Here is a 20421-nt window from a genome sequence, read left to right as displayed (position 1 = left end):
CTTGGTGGCAAGGTAAATACAATATAGCAAGTAAAACACTGGAATGGTAGTTTTGCAATGGAAGAATGTGCAAAGTAGAAATAAAAATAATGGGGTGCAAAGGAGCAAAATAAATAAATAAATTAAATACAGTTGGGAAAGAGGTAGTTGATAGGGCTAAATTATAGGTGGGCTATGTACAGGTGCAGTAATCTGTGAGCTGCTCTGACAGTTGGTGCTTAAAGCTAGTGAGGGAGATAAGTGTTTCCAGTTTCAGAGATTTTTGTAGTTCGTTCCAGTCATTGGCAGCAGAGAACTGGAAAGAGAGGCGGCCAAAGAAAGAATTGGTTTTGGGGGTGACTAGAGAGATATACCTGCTGGAGCGTGTGCTACAGGTGGGAGATGCTATGGTGACCAGCGAGCTGAGATAAGGGGGGACTTTACCTAGCAGGGTCTTGTAGATGACATGGAGCCAGTGGGTTTGGCGACGAGTATGAAGCGAGGGCCAGCCAACGAGAGCGTACAGGTCGCAATGGTGGGTAGTATATGGGGCTTTGGTGACAAAACGGATTGCACTGTGATAGACTGCATCCAATTTGTTGAGTAGGGTATTGGAGGCTATTTTGTAAATTACATCGCCAAAGTCGAGGATTGGTAGGATGGTCAGTTTTACAAGGGTATGTTTGGCAGCATGAGTGAAGGATGCTTTGTTGCGAAATAGGAAGCCAATTCTAGATTTAACTTTGGATTGGAGATGTTTGATATGGGTCTGGAAGGAGAGTTTACAGTCTAACCAGACACCTAAGTATTTGTAGTTGTCCACGTATTCTAAGTCAGAGCCGTCCAGAGTAGAGATGTTGGACAGGCGGGTAGGTGCAGGTAGCGATCGGTTGAAGAGCATGCATTTAGTTTTACTTGTATTTAAGAGCAATTGGAGGCCACGGAAGGAGAGTTGTATGGCATTGAAGCTTGCCTGGAGGGTTGTTAACACAGTGTCCAAAGAAGGGCCGGAAGTATACAGAATGGTGTCGTCTGCGTAGAGGTGGATCAGAGACTCACCAGCAGCAAGAGCGACCTCATTGATGTATACAGAGAAGAGAGTCGGTCCAAGAATTGAACCCTGTGGCACCCCCATAGAGACTGCCAGAGGTCCGGACAACAGACCCTCCGATTTGACACACTGAACTCTATCAGAGAAGTAGTTGGTGAACCAGGCGAGGCAATCATTTGAGAAACCAAGGCTGTTGAGTCTGCCGATGAGGATGTGGTGATTGACAGAGTCGAAAGCCTTGGCCAGATCAATGAATACGGCTGCACAGTAATGTTTCTTATCGATGGCGGTTAAGATATCGTTTAGGACCTTGAGCGTGGCTGAGGTGCACCCATGACCAGCTCTGAAACCAGATTGCATAGCAGAGAAGGTATGGTGAGATTCAAAATGGTCGGTAATCTGTTTGTTGACTTGGCTTTCGAAGACCTTAGAAAGGCATGGTAGGATAGATATAGGTCTGTAGCAGTTTGGGTCAAGAGTGTCCCCCCCTTTGAAGAGGGGGATGACCGCAGCTGCTTTCCAATCTTTGGGAATCTCAGACGACACGAAAGAGAGGTTGAACAGGCTAGTAATAGGGGTGGCAACAATTTCGGCAGATAATTTTAGAAAGAAAGGGTCCAGATTGTCTAGCCCGACTGATTTGTAGGGGTCCAGATTTTGCAGCTCTTTCAGAACATCAGCTGAATGGATTTGGGAGAAGGAGAAATGGGGAAGGCTTGGGCGAGTTGCTGTTGGGGGTGCAGTGCTGTTGACAGGGGTAGGAGTAGCCAGGTGGAAAGCATGGCCAGCAGTAGAAAAATGCTTATTGAAATTTTCAATTATGGTGGATTTCAGTGGTGACAGTGTTTCCTATCTTCAGTGCAGTGGGCAGCTGGGAGGAGGTGTTCTTATTCTCCATGGACTTTACAGTGTCCCAGAACTTTTTTGAGTTAGTGTTGCAAGAAGCAAATTTCTGCTTGAAAAAGCTAGCCTTGGCTTTACTAACTGCCTGTGTATAATGGTTTCTAGCTTCCCTGAACAGCTGCATATCACGGGGGCTGTTCGATGCTAATGCAGAACGCCATAGGATGTTTTTGTGTTGGTTAAGGGCAGTCAGGTCTGGGGAGAACCAAGAGCTATATCTGTTCCTGGTTCTACATTTCTTGAATGGGGCATGTTTATTTAAGATGGTTAGGAAGGCATTTAAAAAAAATATCCAGGCATCCTCTACTGACGGGATGAGGTCAATATCCTTCCAGGATACCCCGGCCAGGTCGATTAGAAAGGCCTGCTCGCTGAAGTGTTTCAGGGAGCGTTTTACAGTGATGAGAGGAGGTCGTTTGACCGCTGACCCATTACGGATGCAGGCAATGAGGCAGTGATCGCTGAGATCTTGGTTGAAGACAGCAGAGGTGTATTTAGAGGGGAAGTTGGTTAGGATGATATCTATGAGGGTGCCCATGTTTAAGGCTTTGGGGAGGTACCTGGTAGGTTCATTGATAATTTGTGTGAGATTGAGGGCATCAAGTTTAGATTGTAGGATGGCTGGGGTGTTAAGCATGTTCCAGTTTAGGTCGCCTAGCAGCACGAGCTCTGAAGATAGATGGGGGGCAATCAGTTCACATATGGTGTCCAGAGCACAGCTGGGGGCAGAGGGTGGTCTATAACAGGCGGCAACGGTGAGAGACTTGTTTTTAGAGAGGTGGATTTTTAAAAGTAGAAGTTCAAATTGTTTGGGTACAGACCTGGATAGTAGGACAGAACTCTGCAGGCTATCTTTGCAGTAGATTGCAACACCGCCCCCTTTGGCAGTTCTATCTTGTCTGAAAATGTTGTAGTTTGGAATTAAAATGTCTGAATTTTTGGTGGTCTTCCTAAGCCAGGATTCAGACACAGCTAGAACATCCGGGTTGGCAGAGTGTGCTAAAGCAGTGAATAGAACAAACTTAGGGAGGAGGCTTCTAATGTTAACATGCATGAAACCAAGGCTATTACGGTTACAGAAGTCGTCAAAAGAGAGCGCCTGGGGAATAGGAGTGGAGCTAGGCACTGCAGGGCCTGGATTCACCTCTACATCGCCAGAGGAACATAGGAGGAGTAGAATAAGGGTGCGACTAAAAGCAATAAGAATTGGTCGTCTAGAATGTCTGGAACAGAGAGTAAAAGGAGGTTTCTGGGGGCGATAAAATAGCATCAAGGTATAATGTACAGACAAAGGTAAGGTAGGATGTGAATACAGTGGAGGTAAACCTAGGTATTGAGTGATGAAGAGAGAGATATTGTCTCTAGAAACATCATTGAAACCAGGAGATGTCATTGCATGTGTGGGTGGTGGAACTAATAGGTTGGATAAGGTATAGTGAGCAGGACTAGAGGCTCTACAGTGAAATAAGCCAATAAACACTAACCAGAACAGCAATGGACAAGACATATTGACATTAAGGAGAGGCATGCTTAGTCGAGTGATCAAAAGGGTCCAGTGAGTGGAGAGGTTGGTTGAGGGTCACGGCGATTTAGACAGCTAGCCAAGCCAACCGGTAGCAAGCTAGCATAGGATGGAGTCTGTTGTTAGCCACCTCTTGCGTTCGGTCAGTAGATTAGTGGGGTTCCGTGAGGTAGAGGGGATTAATCCAAATCACACAACAACAACAAAAATAAGAACAATAGATATAGTTATAGAGGCCCGAGAAAAAAACATAATAATAATAAAAATAAATAAATTGTCCGATTGTCTATTCAGATAGCAGCCGGTAAGACAGCTAACGGTTAGCGGGCCGCAGATGGGCGTTCAGGTAACGTCGCGACAGAGGAGCCAGCCGGATCTCCTTCAGGTAGATAACGTCGGCAGTCCAGTTGTGAAGGCCCGGTGGGGCTCCGCGTAGGCAGTGAAACGGGTCCGGATAGGTGACTGCAGCCCAGGAGTGAATGATGGAACTCAGGAGTGATTGACGGAGCTGGCTAGCACCGGAACAATCGAAGTTTGCTCCGGAATCGACGAAAGCCGACTGTCACACGGATAGCAGCTAGCTAGCTGTGAGATCCGGGTATGAATGTCCAGAGAGCAGTTGAAATCCAGGGACATGGAGAGAAAAATTGGTCCGGTATGTTCCGTTCCGAGCCGCGCTGCGCCGTACCAAACTGGCGATAGATTTTCGAGCTAAAGGATAGCTGATGACCACAAACCGTGGTTAGCTGAATACTAACGATTTGTCAGTAAAGAAGCTAACTAGCTTCTGATTAGCTTCTGGATTAGCTTCTGGGCTAGCTCCTGGCTAGCTTCTGGCTAGTTTCTGGCTAGCTTCTTGGAGTTTCTGGCTAGCTTCTTGAAGGATTACAGAGCTGAGGTAAATAATAATTTTTTATAAATATAAATTGGTGAGGCTGGTTGCAGGAGAGTGTTTAGAAGATGAGTTGATGGAAAATAAAAATAAAATGTATGTGAAAAAAGTTGTAAATATATATATATATACAGGACACGACAAGACGAGGACAAAAGACGTCTGAACTGCTATGCGATCTTGGAGAAGAGGAGGACGGAGGAGGAATTTAACGATAGGAAAGACACGACACCATACTACTGTCAACATTATGAATTTTTACCACTTTAAAATGGACATACAAACATTTCAAAGCTAACTACATTGAATTACATAATTTCAAAGGCCATTTCAAAGAGAACGTTACAAACTGGACTACATTTAGTAATTTACTTTGAAGGGACGGTGATTGGGTCTAAATAGGCTTTTGGTAGTCTTAATTCAGTGTACTTATCTTTAACTGACATTTCCTGAAAGTCAGACTCATCCCACACACCAACTAATTTCTCTAAGCTTCAGAAGCATCTGCATCCACCAAATGTTGTGTGGCCAAAACTCCTGTCATTCCCGTGAAGAAAAGACAAATACAGGGGGCAGAGATTGGGGTGCCTTGTGAGAATTTGTTGGCGAGTGGTCAATCCACCTCTACCATCCGTTCTATTGGCCAACATGCAATCACTGGAGAATAAACTGGATGATCTCTGTTCGAGAGTATCCTACCAACGAGACATGTAATATCTTATGTTTCAGAGTCGTGGCTGAACAACGACACGGATAATTTGGCATGGTTTTCCATGCATCGGCAGGACAGATCAACTACGTCTGGTAAGACGAGGGGTGGGGGTGTGTGTCTATTTGTCAATAACAGCTGGTGCGCGATGCCTAATATAAAGGAAGTCTCTAGGTATTGCTCGCCTGAGGGAGAGTACCTCATGATAAGCTGTAGACCACACTATCTTTAATTTTACCTTTATTTTACTAGGCAAGTCAGTTAAGAACAAATTCTTATTTTCAATGACGGCCTAGGAACAGTGGGTTAACTGCCTGTGGACAAGAGAGTTCTCATCTACATTATTCGTAGCCGTCTACTTACCACCACAGACCGATGCTGGCACTGAGACAGCACTCAACCTACTCTATAAGGCCATAAGCAAACAAGAAAATGCTCCCTTGCCCTCCATTTGGAAAATCTGACCATAATTCTATCCTCCTGATTCCTGCTTACAAACAAAAACTAAAGCAGGAAGTACCCGTGACTTGCTCAATACGGAAGTGGTCAGATGACACGGATGCTACACTACAGGACTGTTTTGCTAACACAGACTGGAACATTTTCGGGGATTCATCCAATGACATTGAGAAGTACAGCACCTCAGTCACAGGCTTCATCAATAAGTGCATCAACGACGTCGTCCCCACAGTGTACATGTCCCAACCAGAAGCCATGGATTACAGGCAACATACGCATCGAGCTAAAGGCTAGAGCTGCCGCTTTCAAGGAGCGGGACACTAATCAGGACACTTATTTTTAACGCTATGTCCTCAGACGAATCATCAAACAGACAAAGCATCAATGCAGGAGTAAGACTGAATCCTACTACACCGGCTCAGACACTCGTCAGATGTGGCAGGGCTTAAAAACTATTATGGACTACAAAAGGGAAACCCAGCCGCGAGCTGCCCAGCGAAATGCCTTTTATGCTCGATCCTCAAAAGCTCTACAACTGCACCATCGAGCATTGCATCACCGCCTGGTATGGCAACTGCTCGGCATACGACCGACCGTAAGATGCTACAGCGGGTACTGCGTACAGCCCAGTACATCACTGGGGCCAAGCTTCAGCAATCGAAGGATCTATATACGAGGCGGTGTCAGAGGAAGGCCCAACAAAAAATTCAGACTACAATCACCCAAGTCATAGACTGTTCTCTCGGTTACCGCACAGAAAGTGGTACCGGAGCACCAAGTCTAGGTCCAAAAGGCCCCTTAACACCTACTACACCCAAGTCATAAGACTGCTGAACAATTAATCAAATGGCCCCCCCGGACTATTTACATTGACAACCACCACCTATTCTATTTAGTAAATATTTTCTCAACTTTATTTATTGAACTGCATTGTTGGTTAAGGGCTTGTAAGTACCTGTTGTATTTGGCACGTGACAAATAAAATATGATTGCCGATTTAAACCAAATGCTAGATTAAAAAGCACTTTCGATTTATATTTTTAGTCTAGAACTAGGCTTAATCTGGGTGCAGGAAACCAGCCCAGCGAGTGCTAGATTAACTCCTAGTCTGATTTCTTACCCTCCTCAATTTCTTGCACCTTCACTCTCTTCTTCTCCACGGGGACGGAGGGCCTGGAGGTGGGGAGGCGGGAAGGCACCCGGGGAGTCAGCTCACCAGGAGGAGGGTGTTTCACCTTTGACCCCTGGGCAGATGGAGACTCCTGCGATGGAGGGAAGTGACACATTACAACAGGAAGAAGACCAGGGGTGTACTCAGTAACGTTTGGCCTTAATGGAATATAGGAGGTGGCAGGGATCAATGGAGAGAGAGAGAGAGAAGTGTACCTTAGGGGATTGAGTTTTGATGGAGAAGGGGTTCATGGTAGTTCCGAGGGCCTTCTTCTTCTTCAGAGTGACGACCGGAGGAGTCAGGGGTGACGGCCTCTGAAAGAGGGGGCAGATGGAGACACTCAGACACACTGATAGCGTATTCTCCCCCAGTGAATCCATGTCTTCGTGAAAAATAATCAAACAACAAGCTGAAATCTAGGCATCTACCAAATGATCTAGCTGAACTTGGTTTAAGAGAGGGGAATTACATGAGCTGGACTAAACCATACACAGCAACCTGACAAAAAAAAACATTTAAGGCTGAAGCGTTGTTGAACCACTTGCGGAGTAAACTTCATGTGTGAGTGAGCTGACATGCACTATTTTTTCCCCGCTATGAGAAGGTGTGGAGGTTGACAGGACAGGAGAGACTGACATCAGAGTGCAGGTCCTGTAGAATGTCCCCTAGTAGGTCATCTTTGGACAGGTCCACATCTTTCTGTAAGAGACACAAAACACACAATCCTGGTTCAATTACAAAATAGAAACAAATGGACTAGAACACTAACTATTGAGTGTTTTGGATTGCATGTATAGGGTCACAGAGGGTGAGAAACACACACCCATGATTAGCGAAGCGACTTTTGATAAACATGTGCACAAATACAAACACTCACCTCAGCAGGTTTCTTAACGTTGCTGTTCATGAAGAGGTTTTTGATGCTGTTGGGTTTGGCCACCGCTGCCTTCTTAATGTTATTCTTAGAGTCTGCTCCCTTAGCGCCTGCTTTACCTACACACAAACAAACAATAATTAGGCTGGAGACACACACAGGCTTGTTTTCACACAGACACACAAACGCACACATGGTTCCTACCTTTGGCGCCTTTCTCTAACACATCATCTGCCAAATCCTCATCAAAGATTTCTCTCCCATCCTCCACATACCCTGTGCCATCTGAGAGAGAGAGAGAGAACTTGCTATAACTTGGGACTGAGAAGCAGAAAGGTTCTGAAGGTATTTCAGACCAACTCACCATCATCAATGATCCAGTCATCATCCTGCCTTTCTCTCACCATCCGAGAGTACTGTTCCTCATCCACCTCCTCATACACACTGGTCAAATCCTCCACCTTACACACAGCACACACAGATTCAACACACATGTTAAAACAAGGCTTGGCTATAACACCCACACGATAACGTACACTATACAACTTGTTCACTTAACACACAGATTAAAAGGGGCGGACACAAACACACCTCTGTCAGATCAGGACTTGGACAACACACACACAACTCTCACCTCATATTTGACTTTCTCTCCCTTCTTGGCTCTCTTGAGCTGCTCCAGAGCTGACTTCCTCCCTGTCTTCTCCTTCTTCTCCCTCCTGGAGCGACCCACTGCCAGGCCGCAGTCATTCTCTGGAGAGAGAAAACAGGAAGAGAGTGAGGGGTGAGAGAGATTGAGATGCAAGAAAGGGGCAGAGAGAAAGCAGAAAGATGAGAGTTCAAAACCCAGTTGTTCTCCTACAGGCATTTCAGGCAAGCGACTGCCAGCTTTTAAAGAGATTCTCCGGGTACTGTTGTATATATTTTTTGCCAGTAGAAAGTAGCACTCGGGAGTGGTCGCTGAAAATGGTGTATTACTTCACATATTTGCAGATAAAGTAAGGACACCACATCATAGCGCTCTCTCTGCTGTTTCCACTGAGCTGTTGGGACCGCTCTGCAACCTCATTGGATTACGCTGGGTAGGCCTCTTGCTAGAAGACAAACGCGAGGGGCTGAAGCTCATTGGTTAGAACTCTTAATTGCTGGGGGCTGGCTGACCTGGGTGGGGAATTAAGGGAAAATGGCGTCCAGCACAGCTCCAAGAAAAGTTCCTCTCAAACTAGGGATTTTGTGGCTAATTGAGGTAAAACATTAGTTCTGCGCATATATTATACATGTATGAACGACAGAGACACGTAGCGCTCAAAGCGGGAGGTTTAAAAAAAATACTTTGTCGCCAAACTACCAGCGGAGTATGTCTTAAAGTATAAAATGTCAACATCACAGTAGCTAAATGGCCAGTTAACTGTGGGTAATTATGCAATTTATGAACATTCGGTGTTAATTGAATGGCACGTAGCTAGCTAAATGTAGTCATTCTATTAACTTGAGTTGCTTGCTTTGTTGTTAGCCCGCGATAGTTAGCTGACAGCTTGTTGGCTAAATCGTGTCGGGTATTCACGCTAGCTTGTTTGCAGTAATATTCCGGTCAGACTCACCGCCGTCCGGGTTGTCCACGTCCTTTTCTGGCTTAGAAACCGGAGACATTGCTATTTATTTCAAATATATTGATAACCTTCAGCTCTTTTTTTTGGTAGCTAGCTTCACAGTTCAACACAACAGAAGATTTCGCGCCAAAGCTCCTTCCCGGTGAAAGTCATATGCAGGAAATGACGCAAAAAGAAAGCAGCCAATCAGAATATCGCCGGAGTTTCGATTCTTGGCATGGAAATGTGGTTCAGTGTCCGCTTGATGGCGATGTTGTTTCATAGTCCATGTAGCCTACAGTAATGTTTGCAATGTCTTCATCACGTTATTAGTCTGGGCTGGGTTCGGGACTATAAGCAGTGGTGGGAAAAGGACTCAATTGTCATACTTGAGTAAAAGTGAAGATACCTTAATAGAAAATGACTCAAGTAAAAGTGAACGTCAACCAGTAAAATACTACTTGAGTAAAAGTCTAAAGTATTTGGTTTAAAATATACATAAGTGTCAAAAGTAAATGGAATTGCCTAAATATACTTAAGTATCAAAAGTAGAAAACATTTCAAATTCCTTAGATGGCACAAATGTATAAAATAGATAGCCAGGGGCACTCTCCAACATAATTTACAAACAAAGCATTTGTGTTTAGTGAGTCTGCCAGTTCAGAGGCAGTAGGGATGACCGGCGATGTTCTCTTGATAAGTGCGTGAATTGGACCATTGTTCTGTCAAAATGTAATGAGTACTTTTGGATGTTGTGAAAAATGTATGGAGTATAAAGGACATCATTTTCTTTAGAATGTAGTAAAGTAAAAGTTGGCAAAAATATAAATAGCAATGTAAGGTACAGATACCCCCAAAAATTACTTAAGTAAACATACTTTAAGGTACTACTTAAGTACTTTACATCAATGAATGTTGTTCATGGTGAGTTTGTTTTTTGCTTGCTTCATCAAGAACACTCGTGCTCTTGGTCTCTCTCTCTCAATTCAGTTCAAAGGGCTTTATTGGCATGGAAACATGTTTACATTGGCAAAGCAAGTAAAATAGATAAACAAAAGGGAATTAAACAATAAATGAACAGTAAACATTACACTCACAAAAGTTCCAAAGGAATAGAGACATTACAGATGTCATATTTTGGCTATATACTGTGATGTAACGATGTGCAAATAGTTAAAGTACAAAAGAGAAAATAAATAAACATAAATATGGGTTGTATTTACAATGGTGTTTGTTCTTCACTGGTTGCCCTTTTCTTGTGGCAACAGGTCACAAATATGGCTGCTGTGATGGCACACTGGTATTTCACCCAATAGATATGGGAGTAAAGGTTGACCGATTAATCGGAATGGCTGATTAATTAGGGCCAATTTCAAGTTTTCATAATAATCGGTAATCTGCATTTTTGGACACCGATCATGGCCGATTACATTGCACTCCATGAGGAGACTGCGTGGCAGGCTGACTACCTGTTAAGCGAGTGCAGCAAGGAGCCAAGGTAAGGTGCTAGCTAGCATTAAACACATCTTATAAAAAACAATCAATCTTAACATAATCACTAGTTAACTACACATGGTTGATGATATTACTAGGTTAACTAGCGTGTCCTGCGTTGCATATAATCGATGTGGTGCCTGTTAATTTCTCATCGAATCACAGCCTACTTCGCCAAACGGGCGATTTAACAAGCACATTCGCAAAAAAAGCACTGTCGTTGCACCAATGTACCTAACCATAAACATCAATGCCTTTCTTTAAAATCAATACACAAGTATATATTTTTAAACCTGCATATTTAGTTAATATTGCCTGCTAACATGCATTTCTTTTAACTAGGGAAATTGTGTCACTTCTCTTGCGTTCTGTGCAAGTGGAGTCAGGGTATATGCAGCAGTTTGGGTCGCCTGGCTCGTTTCGAACTGTGTGAAGACTATTTCAAATCAAAATCATTTATATAGCCCTTCGTACATCAGCTGATATCTCAAAGTGCTGTACAGAAACCCAGCCTAAAACCCCAAACAGCAAGCAATGCAGGTGTAGAAGCAGTGTGGCTAGGAAAAACTCCCTAGAAAGGCCAAAACCTAGGAAGAAACCTAGAGAGGAACCAGGCTATGAGGGGTGGCCAGTCCTCTTGTGGCTGTGCCGGGTGGAGATTATAACAGAACATGGCCAAGATGTTCAAATGTTCATAAATGACCAGCATGGTCAAATAATAATAATCACAGGCAGAATAGTTGAAACTGGAGCAGCAGCACGGCTAGGTGGACTGGGGACAGCAAGGAGTCATCATGCCAGGTAGTCCTGAGGCATGGTCCTAGGGCTCAGGTCCTCCGAGAGAGAGAACGAAAGAGAGAATTAGAGTGAGCATACTTAAATTCACACAGGACACCGGATAAGACAGGAGAAGAACTCCAGATATAACAAATTGACCCTAGCCCCCTGACACTTAAACTACTGCAGCATAAATACTGGAGGCTGAGACAGGAGGGGTCAGGAGACACTGTCGCCCCATCCGATGATACCCCCGGACAGGGCCAAACAGGAAGGATATAACCCCACCCACTTTGCCAAAGCACAGCCCCCACACCACTAGAGGGATATCTTCAACTACCAACTTACCATCCTGAGACAAGGCCGAGTATAGCCCACAAAGATCTCCGCCACGGCACAACCCAAGGGGGGGTGCCAACCCAGACAGGAAGATCACATCAGTGACTCAAAGAGCACCAGTAAGCCAGTGACTGGCTATTTCTGCATGTTATTATATTATAATTAAGTCTATGATTTGATAGAGCAGTCTGACTGAGCGGTGGTAGGCAGCAGCAGGCTCGTAAGCATTCATTCAAACAGCACTTTCCTGCATTTGCCAGCAGCTCTTCGCTGTGCTTCAAGCATTGCTCTGTTTATGACTTTAAGCCTATCAACTCCCGAGATTCGGCTGGCAATACTGAAGTACCTATTAGAACATCCAATAGTCAAAGTTATATGAAATACAAATGGTATAGAGAGAAATAGTCCTATAACTACAACCTAAAACTTCTTACCTGGGAATACTGAAGACTCATGTTAAAAGGAACCACCAGTTTTCATATGTTCTCATGTTCTGAGCAAGGAACTTAAACATTAGCTTTTTTACATGGCACATATTGCACTTTTACTTTCCTCTCCAACACTTTGTTTTTGCATTATTTAAGCCAAATTGAACATGTTTCATTATTTATTTGAGACTAAATAGATTTTTATTGATGTATTATATTAATCTAAAATAAGTGTTCATTCAGTATTGTTGTAATTGTCATTATTACAAATATAAATATATATATATATATATATATATATATATATATATATATTGGCCGATTAATCGTTATCTGCTTTTTTGGGTCCTCTAATAATCGGTATCGGCGTTAAAATCATAATCGGTCGATCTCTATATGGGAGTTGATCAAAATGTGATTTATTTTTAAGTTCTTTGTGGGTCTGTGTAATCTGAGGGAATTATGTCTCCAATATGGTCATACATTTGGCAGGTAACTCATTCACACACTGTCCAATCTCCGTTCATGACCACTAGTCCCACCTCTGCGAGCTACTGACACATTTCTAAAAGAGAAAGCGTGCTCGGGCGTGGGGGACACGCAAACGCATAATATTATTGGCACAGTGACACTACAGTGCGTTCAACCACCAGTCTTACAAAAGTGCCATTGTAGCCCATGCAAGACTCTACTTACCAGCTTTGTTCTTATTTTTGGCTTATTGAAGGAAGTAACACAGACAAAGTTGTAGAAGTGTGATAGGGCCACCTATGCCTATTCTATAGAACGGAGTCCAGGTCCAGGATGACACTTTCTGGCCATATGAGATTGAGAAAATAATAGCCTATAGCACACTATCTGCTCCTATAAAATTACATATTTACACCTTTTTTTTAATGTCTTTTATGCCTGGTCTTCATTCAGCTTTGACTTAACCATCTTCAGATCCTCTTTTTTTGTTGGATCCACATTTCTCCACCATGTAACATAAGAGACAACCAATTATAAGCCATTATCAATAATCTGCTAACAGAGGTCACATAAGACAAAAACATTTGATAAACAATGTTAATCTTACCAACAGTGGCCTCCAGTTTTCTTATGTCGAGGGCCTCCCTGGCAACAGGCCAAAAGAGGGAAGTAGAATGGGTAAGTATACCAATATGAACATAGGCTACTGTACATTTGCATACAAACAAACATACTTATTATCTAGCATGACAAAAACAGAGGCTACATTGCCACATTTCAATGGGGCTAGCAAACAGTTAGGCTAAACATAATACAATTCTTGGCTAGCAATAAAGGAAAGTTAAACTTACAGATGGTGCCAGCATGGGGGTTATGAAAGACAGGATGACGAAAGGTTTAAGATGATTACCTTCGGTATTGTCAAATACAGTAGCTAGCAAACAACAACCAACTACTTCCTGTTTTGTCTTCTGCACTTGCAAAAAGCCTGTGTAGTAAAGCTGTAGTGTTTTGACTACTTATTTACTACCAACATCAAGTAGTAAAAAGCTCCACCTGATTACTACTGGACAGTTTTCCTACTGAACACTACAAAACTCTACTTGTTTATCTTGAGTAGTGCATAAACTACACATTCAATACACAACCCCTACACGTCTCTATATAGTCACTACTGCACAAATAGGTTTTGTGTAGTAATTCAGTAGTACTTTCTCATGAGGGACAGATGGTCAGAGAGCCGAGGTGTGGCACATTTTATCTTGCCTATGGCTACTTGAGAGTTTTTATATATATATACAGTGCCTTGCGAAAGTATTCGGCCCCCTTGAACTTTGCAACCTTTTGCCACATTTCAGGCTTCAAACATAAAGATATAAAACTGTATTTTTTTGTGAAGAATCAACAAGTGGGACACAATCATGAAGTGGAACGACATTTATTGGATATTTCAAACTTTAACAAATCAAAAACTGAAAAATTGGTCGTGCAAACTTATTCATACCCCTTAAGTTAATACTTTGTAGCGCCACCTTTCGCTGCGATAACAGCTGTAAGTCGCTTGGTGTATGTCTCTATCAGTTTTGCACATCGAGTGACTGAATTTTTGTCCCATTCCTCCTTGCAAAACAGCTCGAGCTCAGTGAGGTTGGATGGAGAGCATTTGTGAACATCAGTTTTCAGTTCTTTCCACAGATTCTCGATTGGATTCAGGTCTGGACTTTGACTTGGCCATTCTAACACCTGGATATGTTTATTTTTGAACCATTCCATTGTAGATTTTGCTTTATGTTTTGGATCATTGTCTTGTTGGAAGACAAATCTCCGTCCCAGTCTCAGGTCTTTTGCAGACTCCATCAGGTTTTCTTCCAGAATGGTCCTGTATTTGGCTCCATCCATCTTCCATTCAATTTTAACCATCTTCCCTGTCCCTGCTGAAGAAAAGCAGGCCCAAACCATGATGCTGCCACCACCATGTTTGACAGTGGGGATGGTGTGTTCAGGGTGATGAGCTGTGTTGCTTTTACGCCAAACATAACATTTTGCATTGTTGCCAAAAAGTTCAATTTTGGTTTCATCTGACCAGAGCACCTTCTTCCACATGTTTGGTGTGTCTCCCAGGTGGCTTGTGGCAAACTTTAAACGACACTTTTTATGGATATCTTTAAGAAATTACTTTCTTCTTGCCACTCTTCCATAAAGGCCAGATTTGTGCAATATACGACTGATTGTTGTCCTATGGTCAGAGTCTCCCACCTCAGCTGTAGATCTCTGCAGTTCATCCAGAGTGATCATGGGCCTCTTGGCTGCATCTCTGATCAGTCTTCTCCTTGTATGAGCTAAAAGTTTAGAGGGACGGCCAGGTCTTGGTAGATTTGCAGTGGTCTGATACTCCTTCCATTTCAATATTATCGCTTGCACAGTGCTCCTTGGGATGTTTAAAGCTTGGGAAATCTTTTTGTATCCAAATACGGCTTTAAACTTCTTCACAACAGTATCTCGGACCTGCCTGGTGTGTTCCTTGTTCTTCATGATGCTCTCTGCGCTTTTAACGGACCTCTGAGACTATCACAGTGCAGGTGCATTTATACGCAGACTTCAATACACACAGGTGGATTGTATTTATCATCATTAGTCATTTAGGTCAACATTGGATCATTCAGAGATCCTCACTGAACTTCTGGAGAGAGTTTGCTGCACTGAAAGTAAAGGGGCTGAATAATTTTGCACGCCCAATTTTTCAGTTTTTGATTTGTTAAAAAAGTTTGAAATATCCAATAAATGTCGTTCCACTTCATGATTGTGTCCCACTTGTTGTTGATTCTTCACAAAAAAATACAGTTTTATATCTTTATGTTTGAAGCCTGAAATGTGGCAAAAGGTCGCAAAGTTCAAGGGGGCCGAATACTTTCGCAAGGCACTGTATATATATATATATATATATATAACACTGCATTACATTTGCCAGAGTTACTCAAATTTAACACTATGGGATAATTAACAATTATTTCTATTCAACACTAGTGTTCATCTAAAGTTAACTCCTAGCATTGAACAAAACATTTAACATTCACATTTCTGGTTACTCTGTCAGGTGTATAAATGTAGTGCCACCTGGAATTACAAAATAACAATGAATCCAAACACAACGGTTGCATCATGTCCAAAAATTATTTATTCAGTGCTATGCTTCAAACATCAAATTAGATTGTTTTGTATATGTGCTGAGATTTCAAAACATAAGGAATTCTGTCATGTCAAGAGACACATAGATTCTGGAATATGATATCCCAATAAGAGCTGTACATGTTTTCATTTCAACAGTAAACTGTGTAAATTACAAAAAAAAAAAAACAAGCACAAAGTTGCGTAATCTGGGAAAGTATGCAAAATAGGGTACAGGTTTGGAAGAGATCATCGCCATTATAACACCTATTCACATTTGTAGTCCGGAAGCGCAGAGCATAGCACAATGACATATTCATAATGTGGTTCTGGCTACGTGAGTGAGCAGTCTATCAATCAGAACATGAGCACTATAAGAAGATAATGAATATAAAGAGTATGCTCGGCCGCGTTTCCGTAAGTATTTTTGAGTGGACCGTCTCCCTTTGCTGTTCTGTCAGATTATGCTAATCGAACCAGCAGTTAATATGACGTGCTAGAAAGTAATATAAACAAGTTGAGAACAAACGTAACTAAAAGAAACGTGGTTTACTATCTTCTGAATCATTTTGTTTATCCTATCTTGAATGTAGAAATTGTAGTTTGATCTACCAAAATAAATGCGATCTCTTTGACACTGTCAGTGAATTAGATCTTCTCTATGGTAACCAGGGACTCTTTCTGCCATACATGCCTTCAAACTACCAACATCCCCGGCTCCCTAACAAAAGAGTTGAAATGTGGATCAAAAAAAGTTTCAAATTAAGCCTATTATTTTTTTATGACAGTAAATTAATTCCACACGTTGTCTTGATGCAAGTTGTTTGGGAAAAATATTATTTTGTATTTTATTCTGTTATATTTCATTATAGTCTTAGCCTACTATAAAATACATGTGTGTTGATTTGAACATTACCAACATTTAAATAAAATGTAACCATGTTTGAACTTTTAAAATATCATAGTTTTTTTGGTCAAGTTCCTTAATTGAGAACGTTCCAAAGCCAAGCAACTATCCTGCGCTATCCAATATGGCTGCCAACGGACATGTGTCACGTCCGAACTCAGTAGCTCTACTCTCATTGGTGCTAACGATTTGTTATTTTTTTGTTTCATGTAGCATCCGACACCGCCGTTCATAGATCAATGGATCATTAGAAATGGGTAGATAGATATGTAGATACAGCATATAGCTACTTAACAACAACAAATATTTAATAAAAAAGTGACTCAATGCGATGCACAGGAGTTCTATTCACAAAACGATCAGCTGCCGATTGTTTAGCTATAGCTAGCTACAAATAGCTAGATGGGTGATGCAAAGAGTATTAGAAGTGGTTTTATATTACATTTACCTACATTCACATATACCTACGTACCTTCCTGTAACAATATTGCAGAGATAAGAAGTGTCTTGCAGAGTCAAGATCAGAGCTCCAGCAAGCTCATTTTGAGAATTAAAAAACTGTATACAATACCACTTTCAAAAACAACACACCACAACAGGACATTTCCTTAATCCCACCTGGCCTATCAGAGTTTAAAATGGAGCTACAAGCAAATTGCTTACACCTATCCAATACCTCCAGATATACACTGGAAGTTGTTTCTAAGGGCTACGGGTTTATTTGGATTTCAGGGATTAGTGTCCAGGCCCAGATCAACACTGCATTTATGTGGTCTAATGGCCATCACCACAATAACAAGAGACTATATGTGCTATTAGGTATAGTAGGTCTGCCTATACTAGGGTTAGTAGGGATCAGGATTTCCTGACCTGTCATGGCATGTAGGGCATTGGTCACCAACCCTGTTCCTGGAGAGCCACGGGGTGTGCAGGCTTCTGTCCCAGCTAACCCTATGAGGACTAATACACTGGAGGGTTTGTAAGTGTTGGGCTTGACTCCACATTGTTGAATAGTGTCTACTGTCCTGTTGCAGGTAGGCATGCTATATAATTACTCTAAAACCTAGCTACAGGTTTAAGAGCAGCTATGGTAAGTAGACTAGGCCTACTTATTATAGGCAGGGTTGGACGATGTCCACTTAGCACCCACACGGCAAGTCACAAGTTACATTTGCTTTAAGGGGAGGACAATATAAGCACTTGCAATGTCATCGTAAGGTAAGACTGATTCCTCAGTGTGTGTTAGCCTTAATAACTGCATTAAAACCTGAAATGTTTATTTGTAAATATGTTGCATTATGTATCTGATCAATTATGTGTATGTATCTAATAATATGTTCTTCTACATCTGCATTGCTTGCTGTTTGGGGTTTTAGCCTGGGTTTCTGTATAAGCACTTTGGCATCTGTTGATGTAAAAAGGGCTTTATAAATACATTTGATTGATTTATAGTTATCTCTCTATGTTCTCTAGTTCTAGTTCAGGAACCTAGGAGAGAGGATGCGCATGGAGAGGAGGGCCGTGGAGAGAAAGATTTATGTTAAGTACAATTCCACCAATATGAAATGGTGGCAGCATCTCACACTATGCAATTAGATCTCCACTTCAAATTGAAAGCACACTACACAACATGGCCTGATAGTAGCCTTCACACTGGGTGATTTCACAAGACGATTGTTTACACTTACACTCGATAGAAGGAAGAGGCTCCTTTCCTTCTGTGTGTACGATAGCTTTAAATACATTGGAAGAATATAAAGACCATTCTCCCTATCATAATGTGATAGCAAGGGTGCCTTGTCCACCGCGTGCGGATGACAATCAATCTAGAAAACTTATCGGGATGCTGTGGCTTGTGGCAAATTCATGTCTAAAATTACAAAGTGACATCATGTATCTATTAGACATGACTAGTGCTTTGTCAAATTCAATTAATTTAATTTGTATTCTGCCATGTGAATTAATTAACTCTGAACTGCATGATACATATATTTTTTAACAAGAAAAGGAACATACATGCAACACATGTTTAGGGAACTATTGTGGTGGAAATTGTTTTGAGTTACCATTCAATAATTGAGTCATGTAGGGGATGGATGATTTTTGAGATTGTTCAGTTCTTGCTCTGACTAGTGTGAGTTTGTGTGAGTGGCGTGTTATTCTTCCAGATGTTGTGGTGATTGGCTGTGGTAGGACGTTCCTGTTGTCAGGAGGAGGTGATGGGAAAACTGGAGGCAGACTGTTGTGTTTTCTCTCAATCAGTGGGCAGAGGTTGAGGCTAGAGTGTGCTGATGTGTAAGCTGCTGTATCACGGTCCACGGGTATTCCACCATGCTCGCTTCTGTATTCACTCCAATTGTCCAGTCATGGTTGAGGTGAGACAGTAGTGCCATGCAGGGGCGTTGTATTCTAGAACAGGCCCAAAGTTGGTGGTGTAGATGGTGACTAGAACAGGTTTTGGAATGGAACCCATGATCCTGGTGTTGCATGCCTTATGGGCATGTTCCATCAACTGAGCCATAGAGAACCACAAAGAGTGTCTGGTTACCCTTTTCCACCTGCTGGCCTACCTCAGATCATCCTGGATCCCAGCAGTTTAATATCAGATGTTTGCAGAGTGTGTCCATTTAGGTCCAGGGGTTTCAAATGGGGTGGGTTGTTTGTAAAGCAAACATGCAGGACTTTGCACTTGTTTTGGTTGGACTGCATGGAGTGCTCATCCACCTAGGATCACATATTTTCTAGACCATGTTAAAGGCTGTAGAGCTGCCCCACCCTAATACACTCTGCAATGCCATCAACCTGTGATCGAACTTCTGAAGTGCGCTGTCGAGGAGGGCCAGGAAGATAAGGGGTCCAATAAGTGTACATTGAGTCACTCCATAGATCAGATGTTGCCATGGTGAAAGGGTACCTTAGTATTTCACCCTCTTCCTCCTTTTGGAGATTAATCTACAGACCCAGGGGATAAGGGACTCTTGTCTCCTAGCTGAATCAAGCACTTTGTTACCACTGTAAGGTCAACTTTGTTGAAGGCTTTGCCTAAATCTGCAGTTATTATAGTGCCTATATAATGGTCTTGCATCAATGGATTTTACATCATGTCTAGGATGCTGACCAAGACATCTGTCGTCGACCTTCACTTTTTGCATCCAATCGGTGGCAAATTTGTCAGCCACCTTAGCTCCAGTATTCCAGAATTGTTCCAGTGTATTACAGCTGCCTGTGTTCATGATGTTTCTTAATCATGCTTCTTAATTAAGTTTGGCCTGAGAAATTAGCACCAGAAACAGTGGAGTTTCAATTTCTCACGCTGGCAGTCTATTGAAAAAAGGTCAATGTTATTATGACCATTACAATTCCACAGTAGCCTGTCAAGTACAATATTATTTTGTTATTTGACAGATATAGTGACAATATAAGTCTATAAAGAAAAATTATAAATGAAGGCTAACAGAATTGTATCTGATCTAACTAAGAATATGAGGGTGTACACCCTACAACCTCACCCCAACAATGATCATGCCTTAATTTAGAGAATTTGGAGAAATTTGTGAATGCTATTCCTTTTTACATTACCAAAAAAGGTAACCATTTGACTTCAAAGACCCTGTTTACCACAAGATATCCTGTCCTTTTATCGATGTGATCTAAATACACTTATAAAGTCACAAATATATGCTATATTAAT

The 20421-nt window shown here is 42.1% G+C and overlaps 1 protein-coding gene across 1 annotated transcript in view; it reads right to left on the bottom strand.

Annotated features, from left to right (window-relative positions):
* Positions 1-9376, bottom strand: part of pola1 (polymerase (DNA directed), alpha 1) — a 94445-nt gene extending 85069 nt beyond the window's left edge. The window contains exons 1-8 of the mRNA XM_021620436.2: positions 9162-9376; positions 8195-8313; positions 7925-8021; positions 7765-7845; positions 7564-7679; positions 7323-7385; positions 6902-7000; positions 6636-6777 (exon numbers count right to left, since the gene is read on the bottom strand). Of these exons, the coding sequence (XP_021476111.2) occupies positions 6636-6777; positions 6902-7000; positions 7323-7385; positions 7564-7679; positions 7765-7845; positions 7925-8021; positions 8195-8313; positions 9162-9210 (766 nt within the window). The 5' untranslated portion in view covers positions 9211-9376. The remainder of the gene's footprint in view (positions 1-6635; positions 6778-6901; positions 7001-7322; positions 7386-7563; positions 7680-7764; positions 7846-7924; positions 8022-8194; positions 8314-9161) is intronic.
* Positions 9377-20421: the final 11045 nt, after the last annotated feature.

The sequence above is a fragment of the Oncorhynchus mykiss genome, chromosome 11 (assembly GCF_013265735.2).
Source record: "Oncorhynchus mykiss isolate Arlee chromosome 11, USDA_OmykA_1.1, whole genome shotgun sequence".
In the NCBI taxonomy this organism is placed as follows: Eukaryota; Metazoa; Chordata; class Actinopteri; order Salmoniformes; family Salmonidae; genus Oncorhynchus; species Oncorhynchus mykiss.
This window is presented reverse-complemented; position numbering and strand designations above follow the sequence as displayed.